Source organism: Puntigrus tetrazona, chromosome 22 (genome assembly GCF_018831695.1).
Source record: "Puntigrus tetrazona isolate hp1 chromosome 22, ASM1883169v1, whole genome shotgun sequence".
NCBI classification, from domain to species: Eukaryota; Metazoa; Chordata; class Actinopteri; order Cypriniformes; family Cyprinidae; genus Puntigrus; species Puntigrus tetrazona.
Window position 1 is genome coordinate 2,988,854 of NC_056720.1, and position 20,476 is coordinate 3,009,329.

Genomic DNA, 20,476 nt, shown 5'->3' on the forward strand with positions numbered 1-20,476 from the left:
AGAAGAATTGCTGCTGTGTGAAGGCAAATATTGTTTTGTTCACACCAAATATTGATTTGATTTAGATTTCTCTTTTGTTCGCTCCCTTTGCATTTTGTAAATTGACAAAACGCTTGTGCACCCATCAGCCACGTCAGAATCCAAACCCATGCAGATCTTTGCCTTTGCTCTGGGCAATCCAGACACTTAAGAGCCGCTCGATCCTATAAGTCTGCGATGAGTGTCTCACTTTCTCCGGATTCCCTCAGTTTGCCCACTCTTTTAAAGTTTAATGATATACTGTATGATTACAGCGTTTTGGGGATGCGGGAAACTTTGTGGATATAACCTTTGCTAAAACCCACGATCTTCCTCTCCTTTCATTAGATTCCGGGGTGGCATTGGCAGCCCTGGATGGACACCCTTTGGGATCAGGAGAGATCCGTCTCTTTGCCACCTCAATGCCCCATAATTCTCGGCCTTGCCTGGCTTGAACAGCTCAATCCCACCATCTCCTGGTCTCATAAGGATCTATCTCAATGGGGAGACAAATGTACTCATCTTGGTGCGTCAAGAATCCCCCGCGATCGAAGGATCCAGTCAATCAGACTCCCTGTAATACCAGCCGAATATCAAGATCTTGCAGCAGAATTAAGTGAGAAGGAGGCCATGCGATTGCTACCACACCGACCCTATGATTGTAACATTGATCTCATTCCAGGCACTGTACCCACCAGAAAACCTTGCTTTACACTGACTTTTATTCACAAAGCAATCCAGTGTTTTAGTGTAAGAGCAAAGATACAGTAGTGTGTTTAGGCACCCCGCGGTCCATGGGGCAGAACACAATTTCTTCTGATGGGAATGAAGAACCAGACTAATGATACGCTTCAGGACAAACAATACTGTTATTGATACGTGTTGTTTTATCTCCATGCTTCTGTGTTAATGTCGATTTAGCAGTTCTCAAAAAACGATTTCAAGCTGATGACGCTGAGGTTTGGAATGACATGCAGTACGCGGCGTGCCGTACACGTCTCAATCTCTGTCCGTGCACGTTTAAATATTTTTCTACTTTTTGTGAGGTGATAATAGGTCTCTGCAGGCAAGGTAGTGGGAGTTACTAAATCAGGGCAACTTTACACCTTGTTACCTGATTGGCTGAGGTCATAGTAGGACAGGGGGGATCATTTTGATTGCATAATTGAGAAACACCCAACAGAAATAAAAGTGATTTTGATTTGATATTGCTTGTACACTGGTTTATCTCTCTTTACCCAGCCCCCTGGACCACGTTCCCCGCCGATGGACCCCGTCTGTTCTCTGGACTGCTCTTGTGTTTTACCCGTGCCTTACCTGTTGGCTGTTGTTTGATCCTGCCTGTGTTTTTGACCATGCCTTCAAATAAACATTGAAAATGGATCCGCACGCCTCAAGTCAAAATGATGTACTCTTTAATAACTTGACGTTAATTCCACCATCATATTTTGTTACAACACAGAAACAGAACGTAAAAACTATATACAAACAGAAATAAAACACTGTCTTACACACAATTCCAAGGACAAATAATACAAACATTAGTAGTGTTTTTGGATCATTTTTAACCAAAAAAATGCTTTAAGTAGGAGAATTTGAATTTCGAAGTGCATATTAATACCTGTCTTGTGGGTCTGGTATGAACCCACAATTATACAGAAAGCAATTTCTTGCTTAGCTCCCTGAAAGAATGAAATCTTCCATAAAACACAGAGGCTGGTTTCAATCATTGTTCTGTTTGAAGATGCACGACCGTAATAGTTTTCCTCTGAATGAATGGTTAGTCAAATCCAGACAACAAATGCAGCAATGAGAGAGTTTATCAGTGTTGCATGTCAGTCAAGTGTATTGTTTCCTTTGTCCCATTAGCTTTCTGAAAGACAAGACGACAAGATGACAAATGAGGCTAACCAAACGAAAGGTTTTCAGTAAGCTAAACACATTACTTTCACCTTGAAATAGACAGTTTGTTACTAGCTGAATTTCCATTACCCTTCAAACTGCACAAAAAGTTCGTAAAAAGTTTAGATGCTCACACGAGGTTGTTTTTCGGGCATTTTGAAATAGGAATAAGCTGCGATAGAAACAGGTTTTTCACATTTACAAGCCGCGTGGTGTATGTAAAAAGTCATATGATCCTTCAACGAAATTAAAAAAAATAACTTAATATGTGGGTGCTCTGGATTATAATACGGTGCAGCATGGTTCTGATAGCTGAAGCTGATTACAGCTGCTCTCGTTGATGCGGACACGGCTCACACTATAAAAATACATGAACAAATCCATTCAAAATTTATCTGTCAAATCTCACAAAAATCCATTGCCGTGACTTATCGTGAAAGGCAAAAGGTTTTAGTCACATTACATTGGTTAACGCTGTCAGGTCGCAATACTTTTTTTATTGATCTATATCTAAAATATCGCCAAGGTTTTGCACATATCTGTAATGGAAACACGCCTACTGTAGTGTTTGTAGACTGTAGAGAAGAAATTTACATTTGCTTTTAGTTCTGATCAAAATGACTAATTAGTGCTAAAAACCACTTCTGTTTAGAACAAATTACCGGCCCATTTGAGCACCACTTCTGGATAAAGAGATTGATTTTATCAGCTGTAAAAAAATACTCTACCTTTTCTTTTTTTAATAGCACTCTAAACACCGACAGACTGGTACAATCAGCAAGGCTAACAGCAGAAATCCCAATGTTATAAGCAGTATCCAAAATTCATGCCGGCGGAGTTCTGTAATGATGGAAGCAAAAACGTTCTTAGTGTAGAGGCACTTGTAGTATTTATCAGGCCAGAGATACTACAAAAGTGATGTACCTGAACATGTCAGACAGAGTTCAGTGAGTCGTTTAGACCGGTTTGTGAATGAATATGCCACGACACAGCTGTAGGAATCATCCAGACACTCCACCTCCAGAGGAACAGAGAGACTCGTGCTGAGATCAGACACGAACAATAAACGGTTTCCTTTGTACCAGGAGAGAGTCCCATGACCCACGTTCACCACCGAACACAGCAGGAGGCATTTAGGACCCGATGAACATCCGGATGAGGATGAAGAACAACGCGAATCGTCTCTGCTGATAACGGGAATAGGAAGAGGAACTGCAAAACATGAGAAAAAGGGTCAAAGTTATGCATCGAAAACATTTCTACAAAGCGCGTTCAGCCTAAAACGAATTGCGCGTTTGTGACATGACCGCTCACTCACCATACACAGTAACATTGAATCTCTTCAGTGAGACTTTTGAACTCGGCCTGGTGATCTGCAGCTGGTAGAGTCCAGCGTGTTCAGATCTGATGTTTCTGATGGTCAGAGACCCGGTTTGATTGTCCATATGTAGCTTCTCTTTGAATATCCAATCGTCGAGGACAAAAACGAAGCATTCCATTTGAATTATTTCGGCTATTTGCGCACTCTGAGGTCCAAATGTCCATAGGATATGATCTTCTTTCTGTACTTTAACATCTGTGTTCAAGGTGACAGAATCTCCCTCGATCACCGAAACTCCATGTGTCTCAATAGCGAGACCACCTGAAACAAGAGATTTAAAATAAATGAGTAAATAAAGTTCTGTACTTCCTTGTTACCTTAACGTTTACTAACAGTATATACATGTGTGTGTGTTTTAAAGTCTTTTGCATTTTTTTCTTTTATAAATCTCACATCATCTCATTGTAACAGCATGCATTCAGTACTAGATCAAAAATATAATGCAGGCCTACCATCTCACCATATAAAGTATAGATATATAAAGTAAAGTTGGTAACACTTTATTTTACGGCTACACCTATTGCTTATTAGCATGCATATTAGCTATGTATTAGTGCTAATTAGGCACATATCAATGCCTTATTCTACCTAATGCTACCAAATACCTAAACCTTACAACTAACTTTACTAGTGTCACGGTGTGGTTTAGCGTGAAGGAGCACTCGACGAGAATAAATCCTCTTCAAACGGACAAAATAATAATGTACGGGTAGGCAGGCAGAACATAAACCACACGTATAAACCTCGACGATCGGACAAACGTGAACTCAAACACACAGGACGACGTTATTTGACTAAATTAACAAGACACGACTGAAGACGATAAAGACAATTAACTGAACAAAACAACAAAAGTCCAAAGATGTGACAACTAACTAATAAGCAGCAAATTAAGAATTATATGAGGAAAGTTACAGTTAATAGTTAACAAGTGTTATCTATTCTAAAGTGTTACTGTAAAATTATATTGTCAGATATTAGTTTATGTAATGTTTATAGCTTACTTTCGGTTTTAGGCATACGCTACTTACGTTTTTCGAATCGCGGAAGGTTTGTTCAAACTTAAAAAAAAAAAAAAACTGATTCGGAATTTAGAATCATTAAAAATTCATGAATGCTATTCAAATGATAATGCGCATATGTCTTAACATTTAAATCCCACTTAATGAAATTAAATCCAACTTACCATTCAACACACTGAAGAAAACCAAAGTCCCTAAAATCATTTTTACTCGTACTCACTCATAATACAAAGGTTTTTTTTTTTATGAAAATATACAGCATATGAACGGATTAATTTGTATGTTTTTTTTCCAACGCGAGCACACAAACAGTAGTCACAGACCTCGCCCAGTTCTGTGTTTTTAACTGAAAGTCGTTATGCTGCACACTTCCGGCAAAAAAGGGCCCAAAACAAACCAGTATCAAAGACTTACGCAAGGGGGCGATGATCTCCGTGAAGTGCCTGAGTTTTGTTGCAGCGTGAGAAGTTTGGAGTGCTTCAAAACAGTGAATAATTTCCAGTTGATTCATGGTTAGGTTACTCAAGTAGGTGATAACTGTCTTAAAAAAGTCTAGTCATTCAACTGCCACACCGTCAATATCCTCCTATTATGCAAATGAACCAAATTTGTAAGCCTAAACTATACATGCCTTAGCAAAAACTGCAGGTGGTCAATCCATCAGCACATGGGAAAAAACACCTTACCTTCGAGATGATTTTACTGGTAGGCTTGTTATATGAGAGTTGCCTTATTGGCATTTCTGCTGATTGATAAACTCATACTTTAGTCAACAGTTGGAGTAGATCATAGTAGTTGAACAAAGTTCTTAGACAAGAATGAGCATTGTTTTAGTTTTAGGACAGCTGGGAAAGTGTTTGATCCGCTTCAAATGTTGACTACTGTATACTAATCTGTACACTAGTAAATATTTATCAACATAGGTTTTTAAGAAGGAAACCCATGCTGGGGCATGTTGTCACACAGTATGGGAAATAGGAAATGCAATATAGAGTCTTAAATGTATTAAGCTTTTTATGCTTTTTTTAATAAATAAATGTGCATAATTCATGAAACTGTTAAATATATTTCATCTACAACATACCGGATTCAACCTCTCTTCATTGTACAAAGTTTTTATGAACTGGCAGCTATGCACAATAAAATATTTAACGCATAATTCAGCATTTAACCTTATTGAAGTGCCTTACCGAAGAATCGCTCATGTAGGTTACGCCGATACCTACAAACGATACCATTTTTTTAACCGCCCTACTAATCATCAGCACTCCGCATGTTTACAAAGGATGACAAAAAACCCTTTTCACTTCCACTGATGAGAAGAATGCTGGCGCCAGGCCTCAAATCCAGCCCAGCACCTCCCACCCATTCTCCATGACCTCTAATTATGTCATGCGAAAAGAGCCGTGTCCCATTGAAAACCTCGCTTAATCAAACCCAATTAATTCCGCTGGCTTCCCGTATTATCCCCTTCGAGGAACGCGTCATCCCCATCAGCCTGTTAACTTCAGCCTGCGCCGTGTCGAGGGAGCAAAATAATAGATTATGCAATTAATTTAGTCGTTAGAGACTTAATTGTTCTTAAAGAATACAGTAACTCTGTAGGGGTGTCCTGTGATTCAGAGCGTCGGGATTTTCCCTCGATAACCGCACGATCACTCAGCAAAATCAAGCCGTGGTGCTACGTTGTGGTTCACAGCGATCACGTGATCGCCATTTTTGCCATCGCTGGAGATACTGCGGAAAATACTTTTTAAATTTAGTTTGTGAAATTGAAACAATGAATGCACCCGAGTCATCAAATTTAACCGAATAAAGTCAATGAAAAATTGCTATATTTTTAACTGCTATTTAAATATCATTTAAACTAAAGACGGCACATTAAATACATCCCTAATTTATAAGTACTATATTAATATTTAACGATATAAACACTCTCAGACATGAGGATCATTTTTTGTACATATTAGTACTTATAGGTATTTCTGAGAGTGCAGTTTTTGGCATAATAATAACAATAATAATAATGCCAAACTGAAAACATTAATTCATAAACAATGTTAAGACCTCAATATTTGAATTAAATTGTTAAAAAAATTTTTTGCTCATTTTCTATGGTATACGGCGGTTTTGAACTAGTTTTCAATACGATGCTTTCCTGTATTAATACCCAATACCAATATTGCGATCGTTATGTTTTGCATTTCTAATCACAGCTCACGTATTTTCGCTTTTTAATGTTCGTATCTCATTCATTCTGATTAATAGTTTGCTCAGTAAACATCACACACATGAGTATAGTGAGTTTAGCTAACTGTTGAGACTCATCTTGCATTAAACGTTACAGAGAGAAGTCGCCTGGACTGAGTTATTAAAGCATGTACCGAAAAACCCGTGAACCGAACGTGAGATTATAAAATGGACAGACTGACCCACATTCAAAGCATGAGAGTGGAAAAGCAGCATATTTCCCTCAGCCTGGCGAACAAAGCTGTTCGCAGCGGATGAACTGCTGCTTTCCCATGATTCCTTTGTGCCAGTCCAGCTGAACGCATGCCTACCCACAACCCGGCCGCCCGTCTGCCAAGATGTGCAGCGGTCAGTGGCTGCTCGGTCTCGGCCTGGCCACTAATCCTCACACTGAACTCATCCTGGCCTGCGGGAAAAAGCTCTAATTGGGGGATTTTCTCCATCATTAACCTTGATGAGCAGCCTTTCCCACTCTCCGTTCCCATCCGCGCAATCGCTAATACTTCCTACCTTGATCACTGCGAAGTTCAGCCACGGTACTAATATTCTTTGTACTATATATAGTGTTTACATCAGCAAAACAGATGGTAAGGAGTGCATCTTCACACAATTCCAGTCTAATGTCACCTTTTTTCACTGAAACTAATTTTAACATTAGCATTAGCATTGCTAAGTGTTTTTTTTCTACGCAGTTGTGTTTTGGTTTATTTTTTTATAATAGTTAGTTTTAACACATTATTATGTGGTTCTTAGGACACGGCTAAATGGAAAGCAGAAAGTTTTTGTATCATGTTGCTATACGTGATTTTAGGTTGTAATTGGTGGTTACCAAGGCGTTGCTACGCAGTTGTTTGTTCGTTTAGTTTTTTTTTAAATGTTGCTAAAAAGTTGTTTTAAGATTATTTTCGGTATATGATTTTGGTATTAAGAATATGGTATGATTTTTTTGGTCGAAAAATAATATGTGGTTCTATATTGTTCTTGATGGTTACTAAGGTGTTGCTATGCTTTATCTAAAGTGTTATGTTGTTCGGTGCTAGGGTGTTCCAAGTTAAGTTTTAACACATGATTTTTAGGAGGTAGCTATGTGTTAACAGTGAGGTTTTGTGGCATGTTGCTTCAACTTGAGAGTTATATGATGCTCTTGTGGTTACCAAGGTGTTGCTATGCAGTAGTTATTCAGTATGGCTTTAGCATGTTGCTGTGTAGCTACTGGGGTATTCGAAGTTGTTTACAGTATTTAAACAGGAAATTTAAAAATAAACAGGAAAGTTACTTTCATTATGCACATTATTTGAAAAGTAATATTTTGCTGTAAAATGAAAGTATTACCTTACTGATTACTTAGAAAAGTAATCAGATTACATAATTTGCGTTACCCACAGTATTGGTTGCTATGGATTAGCAAATGTGTTTGGCATGATTGAACTGTTAAGCGGTTGCTAGGATGTGGTGGGCGGTTGCTTATCATTTTCTCCTTGGCTTCTTTCCCTGCTTAAAGGAATAATGCAAATAATAATGAAAGTTTTGTCATCATTTACACATCATCATGCTGTTCCAAACCTGCTGCATGCACAAATTAAGATATTTTGAAGAATTTTGAGGAACCAAACAATGGTTGGTCCATTGACTTCCATACTAGGGAACAAAATACTACTAAAGTCAATGGGCACCATTAACTGTTTGATTACCAACATTCTTAAAAAATATCTTCTCTTAAGTTCAATGTTATAAAGAAACTCATACAGCTTTGGAATGACATGAGAGTGAGTAAATAACAAATTTTCATTTTTGGGTGAACTGTCCCTTTAAAGTCTATGGAATTTTTGTCTGTTTATTTCCCTCCCTAAATGTAAAATCTGGACCAAAGCAAGTCTACGATCATCATATAACGCTGTACAACAAGAAAGAGCCTACATTCACACCCCTTTTGCTCTTTTCCCAGCACATGTTTTTTTGGGGCCCCAGATGGCCCCCGTAGTGTCCCATCTGTCCAAGAGCATTGCTCACACATCATGAATAAAGCCGAGCACCAGGCACTCTGAACATGTGCCTGAACAGCAGCGTCAGGAGGCAATTAGGGAACAGCGGACCCTGGGGCCACTGCCCCCTCCCGGGCCAGGCTGATTGACTGGAACCTCATCTTCCTAACGGGCTGGCTCGGCGCCACCGGTCAGGAGAAACAGACACAGGAGGGGGTTATGAAATAGACAGTCTCTTCCTATAGTTCAACCAGAGACATAGACGTCCAAACAACAAGTTGACAGCAAATCTCTGAGAAACTAGATTTGTTTATTCTTAAGAATGCTTGAGGACATTCATTGCTCTGCTTGATTCAAAAGGTAACCGTGAAAACATCTAGGACACATTACAAACATAGGAACCACAGTCATATTCTTGGACAAAAATAACATCATACACTCATATTAATTACCCATGATTGTCATATTGCTGTCTAGCTTTGGCTTTTCAATCGTTCAAACTGTGCAAGTGATCTAAACATCTTAGATTTAGTTTGTAAACTAATGTTTGGCCCAAAGGACCCCAGAACTGTAGAAAGCAACATTAAACAAACAAACAGAAAGAAAAACCAACTGACTCATACAGCTTAATTAACTGTATATATTCAAAACATCTACAATGCTCACATCCTTGACATTCTTATACAGCTAAAACATTATTAGTAAGCATAGTTTGTTCAAATGAATACTTCAATGAACCTGAAAGTTTAATACCTTTCCCTGGACAGATCTAGCTGTCCAGAACTTTATTAGTCAAACACAACTACGCATGATTTATTGCTACAAAAACTCTGGCAACATGAACTGAGTGAGTTTCCTTTAAAAATAAGCAGCGAGTCCCACTTGAGTGTTTGTGGGACATGACATTATTCCTTTGCAGCCAGGTATGTTTTGAAGGTTAATTGTTCTCGGAGTCATCATAAAATGACTATTAAAGCACAATGATGGTGTTTTATCTAAAAAAAACCTTCTGATTTTGATTGGTGTCTTAAAGAGACAGTCTCTGACAGTCTTTCCCTCTAAAGAAGCTGAAACAAAAAAATCAGGCTTGGATCAACTGGCCCAAACAAAGGGGGAGTCATGATGGGGTGATGGCAGATAGTTTCCCCTTCTGCTCTCCTGCACGTACAGGAGACTGGTCTGCCAATAAGCATTTGCCTCTAATAAACACTGAGGCGTACGAACTTATCCCCTAAAACCAATGATTTTGGTCCCTTGTCCTTGCCTTTGTGATCAAAACGAGGGGTTTTCATGAAATCAGCTGCCTGTGTAAGAGGTCCTTTCTAACCACTGACTGTATTTATCTTTTGTTTCAACCCAAAACATCTGGAACAGTCCTTCAAGAGGAAGTGTGAATTTGCGGACAGAGGTCATGTGATGCAAAACACGCCCTAATATTCACATTTCAGTAACTCTGGTTTTAGAATCCACTCCAAAACCAATTTAAACCTGTTAGGACAGTGAAAGACATAAAACATGCCAAAGTGTTGCTTAACAAATACATATATGGAACATGCTAAACAATTTTTGTCTTTATCCAGACTTAGCGGTTGTTATATCCAGTTGCAAAAAATAAATAAATGGCACACAACTCATTTAGCGCCTACTTTTTGCTTTTTTTCTGAGCTGGAGAATAGACTTGGTTCTTGAGTATCTTTTAGTCCCAAGAAATATGAAGGCCCACATTCAAAGAGAGATGTCTTAGCACATGGGTTGCCAGGTTTTATCCATGGATTGGATGTGCTCCTTAGCTTTCATCCTCAGAGCGGCAATGCTTGAACTGCGCTGGTCTACGTCCTCCAGAGGGTATTTGTCGGTGAAGGGAGGAGGGCACTGATATGGAGGAGGCGCCATGGGCTGCATGCTTTGGGCCATGGTTTGGGGTGGACTGAGGAAACCGTGACTGGCATAGCCTGCTTGCAGTCCTTGTGTAGGACCCATGAATCCTGGGATGCTGTGCACTGGAGTGGCACTAGATAGAGGAGAGGGCAGCCAAGGGTCAAGGGGCAGCGTGTTGTTCATGGGCCCCACGGTGGGGTGCATTGGAGGCCGGTTGAAGGAGAGCATGGGGGAGTCATGGAGCTTCATAGTACTGGCATCTATTTTCTCCTGTCGCCTCCATTTGGCTCTGCGATTCTGGAACCAGACCTGAGCAAACACATACACCCCAAATTATCAATCTGTTATGGCAGTACTATGCCCGTAGGATGATGATCTGTGCAATAAGACTATTTGTTTCTCGAGCTTACTGGGACACAACCAAAGTTGGATTTGTCATGTTAAGAAAGCTTACTGAAAAATGACAGCTGAGGTCGACATGAAAGCTTGGTGTTTTCACTAAAGCTGCTTGAACAGTGTGGTCTTGCAAAATAAGCTGGTCCTTTTTTTAAAGTGGTAAACTAAAGTTTCAGCAAGTCTGTGGTTGAGCAACCAAGTGAAGAGAAACCAGAACCTCAGCATCTCACGGTAGGAACCAGCATAGCAGATCGAAAGCATAACGTTCACTGGAGACTGGTATGATCTCCTCTGGTACTGATAGTTTTAATTTTACAAAGAGATTGAAACACACCTGCACTCGAACTTCTGGGAGGTTGACTTTCATGGCCAGCTCCTCTCGGCTGTAAACGTCGGGATAGTGGGACTTCTCGAAGGCTCGCTCAAGCTCGTGGAGCTGGTAGGTGGTGAAGGTGGTGCGGTTGCGGCGGTGCTTTTTCTTGGGTTGCTCCCCATCAGCTGAGTCCGGAGACTTGTTGTCACTCTCGATGGATTTCCGCAGTTCGCTCAAGTCCCCGTCACACTTGTTGGAGAATATGTCAGCGTCTAAAGCCACAGGTGACAGAAGAACAAAAGACATTACTTGACAGTCCACTTTATATAGACTTTTACATGATGTTTTTAACAGAATTGCATTATGAATATATTTTCCCACTAAAAAAACCTGGGATTAAGAGTCATATCCAAGGGCGCAAAGCTCTTTGGGACTGAACAAGCAATGTTGCTATCAGCAGTCCACTAAAACCACACAAATCTATTATTTTACACTGCAACAAAATAGTGTCAAGATGACTAATATGACCTCTGTTATTTACGGACAGTGACTACATGTAAATTCATTACTGATATGGTATTTCCAAACCTGAGATTCTAATCCCATAATACTCCAGTCCGAAAGCTCTTGTAATACACAGGCTTGGACTAGAGCAGTTTTATTGTCACTGATGGTAGGCATGGCTTTCACTGAGGGTTTCCCATCCCGTAATCCAAGCAGAAACAGATGTAGCCTGTTAATTCCCCTGATGGTTTCCCTGTAGACCAGACCATAATCTACCTAAGGGCTTCATTTGATTCTACCCCTTGTCCTCAACATAAGGTTATATTTCCAGGAAAAGCTTTACCTTTGTGAACTACAGAGACCCACTGGCAGTTGGCAAGCTAATTCAGTTAATTCCAGTAAAATGCTGGTCATCAGGTTAGAAAGTCATGGATACCGTCCCAAGATGGTTCCAAAACTGATTTAAATATGTCAAAATTTTTACACATTACACATAATAGCACTACACCTTTATCTGTTAGCTTCTTTCGTTAGTAATAAAACTCTGCAGGTTCTATTAGTAACTCAGATGTTAAAGGTTCAATCCGAGGTAAGATCAACCAATGAACTAGACTTGAAGTGAACCCTTATCATTACTGTGTCCTTGAGGACACTTAACTGCAGATTTAAGCTTCCTGGGGTGACTGTCCTTGTAATCAGCACATGGTAAATTCACGCTTTGGGAAAAGTGTATGCTAATTAACACAGACTTACTGACTACCTGAATACTCTTACCTGTGGAAATAAAATGTATAATATCTCAATGTAGGTTAGCTAGAGTGGAAAAGACTCAAAACAGTGATTGCATGTATGAAAACAATTCGGAAGTACAAGGTTTAATTATCAGGCAGGAACAAGCGTTCTGGGTTAGCGGAGCTAGCATCATTAACAGGCAATAGACTGAACTCACACAATGGTAGGGGGTCAATCCTGGTTCAAGGATCAGCACACAGCCTGTCAGATTCAGGACAGCCCAATAAAAACACTCAGACTTGCTGGCAACCCGCGTCAAATGAGGACAATCGATCTCAAAGGCTCAAACCATTCAAAAGGATCTTGTTCAACTCTGGGTCATGCGAGAGATTCTCTCATCACAGGACTAAGAAGCATGATGGATTATGAGCCCAATGGGAAAAAAAAAATTGGCGCAGGATGGAAAAATGATTATGTTGGCATGCACAGTTTTGCTATCTTGTTTAAGGTAGGAGAAGATTATGGGAATTCCACAAGGGGATGAGAACCAGGGATGAGCCCCATTGCCAAATTATTTTCAGGTTTGAAAGGGCCTTTAAAAGACTTAGAAATGTGATTGTCCTATTTAGATTTGAGTCAGCCTGGTTTACTATCACTGCCAAAAAACATCCCATAAAAGCAAGATCTCTTCATAATCGCAAGAGCTTCTCAAATGGATGTTCCAATTTTCGTCAACAAAGTCTGAGGTGTCAAACATTAACCAAACCATCTTAGCTATTATATTAATGCATGTCAAACAATCTTCTGCCTTTTCACTAATGAATTTTAGATTAAACATACACAACTTTGTAGTCTACAAAGCTATGAAAGAACAACTAAGCAAAACAAACATCCATCTTTCTACAATTCATAGTGTTAATGGAAAACAATAGATGACAGATGCATCTAGGTAACTGTGTCTTTGGTTTTGTAAGTTATGTAAAAGAAGCGTAATACTTTCGTTAAGGTCTCTTAAGGCGACGCTTGATGCTAATGCCCTGGCGAGCTGCCACTATCACCTTAAAATCAACAGGAGGGCTCAGCATAAGAACTTGGTCGGTGTCAGACTTTGGGCTTTAGCTTTTAACAGCATGCCTCAATGTGCTAACCATCACAGAAAGCCACTTAGGGAGTAATTCCAAGAAACACTTGATATGAAGAATTTACCGTGAAATGCCGCTTGCTCCGAGCCGTCCCTGAGGGGTGGCAGGTGCCCGTAGGCCTGCACCCGCTGGTCCTGCTTCCCTGGGTCTCCAAGACTTTCACCTCCTACTTTGTGTGATACCGCATTGCTGCCAGGGTTCAGCAAAGGATCCTGGTCCTTGTTAAAGCCCAGGATGACATCTATGCTGTGGACACGGGTGCCCACCGCCGCGCCCCCAGCTTTGACCATCTCATGGAAGTTACTGGGCGAAAGACAGCTGTCATCCACCATGTTCATGTTGTCCAGTGACAAATGCATTCGAATGCTGGGATGAGGCCGTTCAACCACTTGAAACCACTTGATCTTGATCTGACAGAGGAATCCAAAACCGACTGGTTTTACCTAGTTGAAGATATTAAAAAGAGACTCAAATTAACAAGTAATGCATCAGAAGGCGATTTATTTATTAGTATTTGTTTATCAGTGGCTTATTGAGGTCTTATTTCTATGACTATTTATAGTTAAATAAATAAGATATTCTCCAGGTATTGTTCGGCTAAGCAAATTCAAATAAGCTCTTCTATTTACACTTTTTGTTTTTTTCAAACATTATTTTTAACCGTTAATGTAAAATTGTAAAGGCAAAACAAATAATAATTATAATCAACAAGTTTATAAAATCTGTACGTAATACATATCCAAGCATGTAATATCATATAGTGCCTTTAAATACAATAAATGTTTTCTAAAATCAATAAGTGTGTAAAATAATGCTTTTCAGATCAATTTCTTCATTGATATTACATTTCTTCTTATAGAAAACGTAAAAAAGTATTAAATCTATTCGTAATGAATTAATATTGCACCAGAAAACAGTGCAAAATATCTGCATTCACAGAAAATCTGATCATCTAGGCATATAACAAAGACATTTATATAAACATTAACATAACATTTATATTTATAATGTGACAACTGCAAAATTTAAAATTTTATTCTAGAAATATAAATAACCAGGTTCAAATAATATCTAAAACCTAATTAGAACAATGTTAATTAAATATTCTAACACAATTATATATTTAATGTATTTATTACAGCTACTTGAATGTAAATAATAGTATATTTTAGTGTTACAGCAATGATATGTATTTTAATATGTATTATGTATATTATCAAAACCCGATAATGTCAAATAGTTGAAATAAAAATATCCGTGAATGTGTTTAGGAAGAAAGTTTCCCGAGGACAGAGTGACGGCGGTATGGGACGTACCTCTCACACGAGATGCTCCGTGCGCTTTCTGTCTCCAGACTGACCCGCATCCACCTGTTTCTCCCTGCAGCGGGTCACATGCGGGTGATGAGCACGCCTCCGTCTGCTACTGTACGCCCCGACCGACCTCCAGCACTCTCACGTTAAACATGAAAACATACACGAAACCACAGAAGTTCTCCAGTGGATTCCGCTGGACAGAGAGCTGGTGTGTGTGTGTGCTCTCGTGTGTGTGTGTGTGTGTGTGTGTGTCGCTTCAGAAGGGAAATAATAGCAAGGGATTACAGGAGCTCATTAATTGGGACTCTTCCCCCTTAAGAATGATTGACAGACGGTTTCTGCTCAAGTAATTGCTCTAAATGGAGCTTGAATTCATTCCACAGGAGGAGGGCGACACTAATGAAGCCGTTTCTCCTTCCTCTTACAAAATTCAATTGTTTTAGAGACAAAAGGATGAACTGAAAGTTTTCACTGATGCCTGTACTATTAAAACTAAAAGATCTTTCGCCGGAAAGCTGTTACTGACGTAAATATGTAAAAGAAATGCCTACTGGTAGCCTTAAAAATGATAGGCCCATTACTAAATACACAAACATTCATTCCTATATTAAAAGTGCTAATAAATATCCATTAAATAAATGATATGACTTAACGCACACACTTGTAGATAGATCATCTACATATTTAATATGCTAAAGATATGTATACATATTGTAATCAAATATTAGCACAAATACAATTTTATTCTTTAAATATTACATTTAAATATTCACGTATATTAACATAGGTGGTTGATAACATGTGGAGCTTGTTTTGGCGTGAACTGCACGCTTCACAGACGGTATTACAGTAAACACTCAATACTGTCACCTGCGGAATAATTAGCCGAGCGATTAAAGCAAACGACCTGAGCGCAGACTCGTTTAACAACTCATTAAAGAGTTAACCTAATCAAACTCATGAGTGATCATTGCTTATTAAGAGATATGACCTCAGAACAAGATTAACTTGTTCACATGCAAACGAGTTCACGTTGATGATCTTACGTTTTCCAGCAGAATGACTGCGTTTGCTAATTTCCTTTATATTTCCGTCACATATAATTGTACCGAAATTGTCATTTCTATTAAACACACAATAGAAACATTATTTAAAGTTATTGTGTTGTATTTGTATGATGGGATCGTTTGGAGAAGTGTACTTCGATAATGTAGGTTGATCAGCGACACCTTCAATGAGGCTAGAAACTGAAGATTTCCCTTGAACTCAATGTCTTAAGATACTTTGAAGAAGCTCACTTACTGTATTTGTTTTAGGTCAGTGTTAGTGTACAGAAGTGAGACAAAACATGAAGAGTACAGAATGTACTTTTGATTCATGGACTGCATGAACACGTCGTCCAAAAAGGTCTCAAATCTAATAACTAGACTCAGCCAAATGTTACAGCCAACACAAAAGACCTCCAAGACAGACAGACTTTAACCGTATGTTTGCATACATGTTGCCAGATTGATGTCTAAGTCTCGTGAGCCAGAGTCAATCCTCAAGGGACAAGGATAAAGATAGAAAATACCTGGAAAGCTTGGAGTTTCATCGTACAGCTGCATCTCACGTGCACGGGATCCATGTTGGCACATGAGGCATTTGAGGATAATTGGAGTTCCTAGAAAGGAATGGGAATCTATCCATGCATACATCCTCCAATCCTCCTACTTAGCCGAATTTGTTTACCCATATATTTAGAGGTAATGAGTTTAATTGAACTCAAAGCATTTTAGCGCAATTCGGTTTTACTTGGAGGATGCTAGTCAAACGTGGAAAGGCTGAAAACATGCCACTTCTCCAACTTTAACTAACTTCACTGCAGTCAAATACTCGAGTCTGACTGGGCAAATCTGTAAATATGTCATAATTAAATTTTGTGGTTGGGAATGTTAAATCTTGGTCTAACCAGCTGGAAGCCACCAACCAGTTTCAAACCAACGGCTAGACTGTTAGCCAAACCAGCTGGGAACCACCAAAAGCACAATTGTTCCAACCGGTTGGGAACCACAAGACTAGACTGTTGGTCCAACTAGCCCTACTACTTGGGAACCTTCAACTAGACTATTGGTCTAACCGGTTGGGTAGTTGGGAACCACCAAAAAGACCATTGGTCCATCCATATTGGAACCAACAACTACACTCCTGGTCCAACCAAAAGCACAATTGTTCCAACCGGTTGGGAACCACAAGACTAGACTGTTGGTCCAACTAGCCCTACTACTTGGGAACCTTCAACTAGACTATTGGTCTAACCGGTTGGGTAGTTGGGAACCACCAAAAAGACCATTGGTCCATCCATATTGGAACCAACAACTACACTCCTGGTCCAACCAGCTGAGAACCACTAACTACACAAGTAGTCTTATGAGCTGAGAACCACTAACTAGACTAGTAGTCCTTAACAGCTGAGAACCACTGACTACACTTTTGGTCCTACTAGTTGGGAACCAAAACTGTTGGTGCAACCATTTGGGAACCATATCTAGACTATTGGTCTTGATGATAGGTTCATCTTGGTAGAAAGGTCACTTCTTGTCAACAATTCGAGTTCTCGGTTTGATTTTTGATGGGATTGGATGAGAGACAGTGCAATTATTCGATCACGCTGATGTATTTCCTGAAGCTCTGCGCTTGTTTCCTCATTACACTAATTGAGTACAAATTGGCTCAGAAGGTGCAGCGCAGCTATCAAGAGGATTAGGTTTATCAGATGACAACGTAAAGCCCTCTGATCCTATTAGACGCAAAGCAGCTAACGCAGAGGAGCTGTGTCAGCTCACCGGGGGGAAGCAAGGAGAAAGACGAGGCAGAAAGTTGGCTATTGTACACAACGTTTTGTAAATGGAAAACAATTTATGCAATTCGGCTTATCACCATGACAACAAGCTTCATTCTTAATAAGCATGATCATGAGTAAAATGGGCTTGGTGAATACTAAATTTAAAAAAAAGCCTTTTCACACAAAAAACAATAACAATATAGTTTGGAAAATATCATTCTAAATTCAATAAAGTCTAGACCACAAACATAAAACGTCATTGGAATCCCTTTTTAAAATGGTTTTTTTCCTCCCCAGCTGATGAATTTTAAAAACATTTACATCTAATCAGAATCCATTATGCCTTAACAAGAGCAATCATTGAAAGTGCCATCCAACGGCAATGAACTTGGTGTTATTTTGCATTGGTGTGGATGCTAATATAGTTATCGTTACAGTTATCTTTATAGTTAGCATTCTTAGTGTGAACGGCCTTAAAGGGTTAAAATGAAAATTTTGTCATTATTCACTAACCCCTGTATCGTTCCAAACCCGTAAGACCTACATTCACCCTCATAGCACAATGTAAGATATTTTGGACGAAAACTGGAAGGCCTGTGGCTGTCCCATTGACTGCCAAACAATTGCCACTATCAAGATCCAGAAAATTATGAAAGACATCATCAGTCTGCGCCATCTGCCATCAGTGGTTCAACAGCGACACGTGACGAGAATACTTCATGCATAGAAAAAAACTAAAATAATGACTTTTGCTTAATGCAAATAGTGTATATGTGGCTTAAGCAAAACTCTCCTTAATGGCTTTTTGTTGATGCCAAATTGTTGAACAAAGTTGTTATTCTTGTTTTATTTTCATACAATAAGTATTCTCGTAACGTTACATTTGATGGCACATGGAGTATTCTGACGATGTCTTTCATACTTCTCTGGACCTTGACAGTGTTCATTACTTGGCAGTCAATGGGACAGTCCCAAGCCTCCCGGGATATTCATCAAAAATATCTTAAACTATGTAGAACGAAGTAGAAAAAAAGTAACCTTTTAAAGCCCAGTGAATATGCTTGACGAATGTAGTATTTGGGTTGTTTATATATAGCTAATAGCTTTTGCTTTAAATCCCAGCCATCAGCGTGACTGGCTACTTGCCATTACTAATGTGTAAGATGGGACTTCACCTAGATTTTATGCAACATCATGCGTGTCCCCAAGCCATTGCGTAAAATTGTAAAAAATGTAAAATTTAGCCAACTTTTCTGAGCACGTAATCATATAATAACTAGCCTCAAAATGAATGGAAATTGACTAAATTCCATTTTGATTTAACATGGTGCTTAAATGGTGATATAAGAAGTCTTCACAGATACGCAAACCTGACCTATAAACAAGATTAATTGGAACGTATGCAAACACAAACGGACGGTTAGTGATCCAGCTTTTACCGACACCTATCGGCAGTTTTGGTTACTGATGTTATTGCGCGAATAGCAAATCTTGGCATTATTCGTGATTTTCACTATAGGAAAATGGAAGCTCTTGGGAAAAACTGAGAAGTTAACCACTCCATATATATAAAAAAAAGCTTTTAGTGGGCTAGTCTGCCCAAAATCATCATTTAGTCACCTAAACCGAGTTTCTTTTGTTGTTGTCGAACACATAAGGAGGAATGTGGGAGAGCGAATAGTTGATGATTCGTGTTTGGCAACTTCGTTGAGTATTTAATATTAAAATGAGGAAAAACCCGCACCTTTAAAAGGATATTCGGCTTCAACTGAACTATCGCATGGCATGTTGGGTAGGTATCCAAAAATGGACCAATCCCGTACAGAGTGCCTTACATGCGTTTATCTCGCAGTGTTGTCCTCCCTGTTCTACTGACATCTTTTAGTAATCTGTAGATTAGAACGTAAGACCCCTCTGTCGACCCAGTGAACGCGCGACTCTGCTGTTTACCTGTTCAGCGATTAACCAAACAACCATATGGAGCTCGCTCTGGAATTCGCCATCGATTTTCTCAGATTTCGTCAACGTGCAATGCTGATGACCGGACCCCCTGTTGGGAAGAGACTTAAAAACGATAGCCAGTTTAATTTAATCAAATTAAATGAACTCTATAACCTCTTTCTAATTAAAAGCAACCCAATTACCAGCGGTCAATTGCATAATGTGCAGCGAGATGCGTCACGCATGTAAACTGCTAAACGAATCATCGTCTAGGTGCTTTTGTAACATGTGGCTCTCAAGCTACACCGTTACCAGCGATCCCAGTTAAAAGTAGTGATCTCTCAAACGGGCGAACACCACGCGTCGTCAAGAAGCATAAAAATCTTGTTTTTGCTAGTTGCTAACGCCTTTTTAGCAGCTTTCGGAGGTTTCTGCTGCATCAGTGACCGTGTTATGCCCTTAATTTGTGTTTTTGGCCTCGTTTGCCCCCGCGGGATCAAAAGACGGTTTACGCGCTTCACAGCCCAGAAAGAACAAGGTTAAACTTTCCTCCTTAACACTTAATCTGATACTCTTAAAGTTGTTAAAGCTGATATTCCTCGGGAGACGCTGACGTGCTTCGGCCTTTAATCGGCTGATTAGACGCTTCAGCTGTCAGTCAAACCATCTTCTCCGCCCCTTCTTCTAAAAGGGTCCACAGGCTCCTCCCACTCTGACATCACCGAGTAAATCTTTCCATGACTGGGAGAGTTAGATTAAAGCATGAGGCACGTATAAACTCTTAAAACAGACACTTACAGCTCACTTCACAGTGGTGACTATCAAGCACATAAATAGCAAAAGCATACAAGTATTATAAATGTATGGCTTACTAT

The 20,476-nt window shown here is 39.5% G+C and overlaps 2 protein-coding genes across 2 annotated transcripts; both read right to left on the reverse strand.

Moving 5' to 3' along the window:
- Nucleotides 1–1,416: 1,416 nt before the first annotated feature.
- LOC122327522 lies at nucleotides 1,417–4,692 on the reverse strand. Its single transcript, XM_043222944.1, has 5 exons — nucleotides 4,488–4,692; nucleotides 3,239–3,562; nucleotides 2,845–3,132; nucleotides 2,649–2,760; nucleotides 1,417–1,891 (listed from the first exon to the last, which is right to left on the reverse strand). Exons 1-4 carry the CDS (start codon nucleotides 4,525–4,527, stop codon nucleotides 2,660–2,662), a joined length of 753 nt encoding a protein of 250 aa, XP_043078879.1. The 5' UTR covers nucleotides 4,528–4,692; the 3' UTR covers nucleotides 1,417–1,891; nucleotides 2,649–2,659.
- Nucleotides 4,693–10,250: 5,558 nt separating this feature from the next.
- Nucleotides 10,251–13,942, reverse strand: rx1 (retinal homeobox gene 1). The gene is made up of 3 exons (XM_043222782.1): nucleotides 13,585–13,942; nucleotides 11,164–11,414; nucleotides 10,251–10,742 (listed from the first exon to the last, which is right to left on the reverse strand). The coding sequence occupies exons 1-3, from the start codon at nucleotides 13,877–13,879 to the stop codon at nucleotides 10,296–10,298; spliced, it is 993 nt and encodes a 330-aa protein (XP_043078717.1). The 5' UTR covers nucleotides 13,880–13,942; the 3' UTR covers nucleotides 10,251–10,295.
- Nucleotides 13,943–20,476: the final 6,534 nt, after the last annotated feature.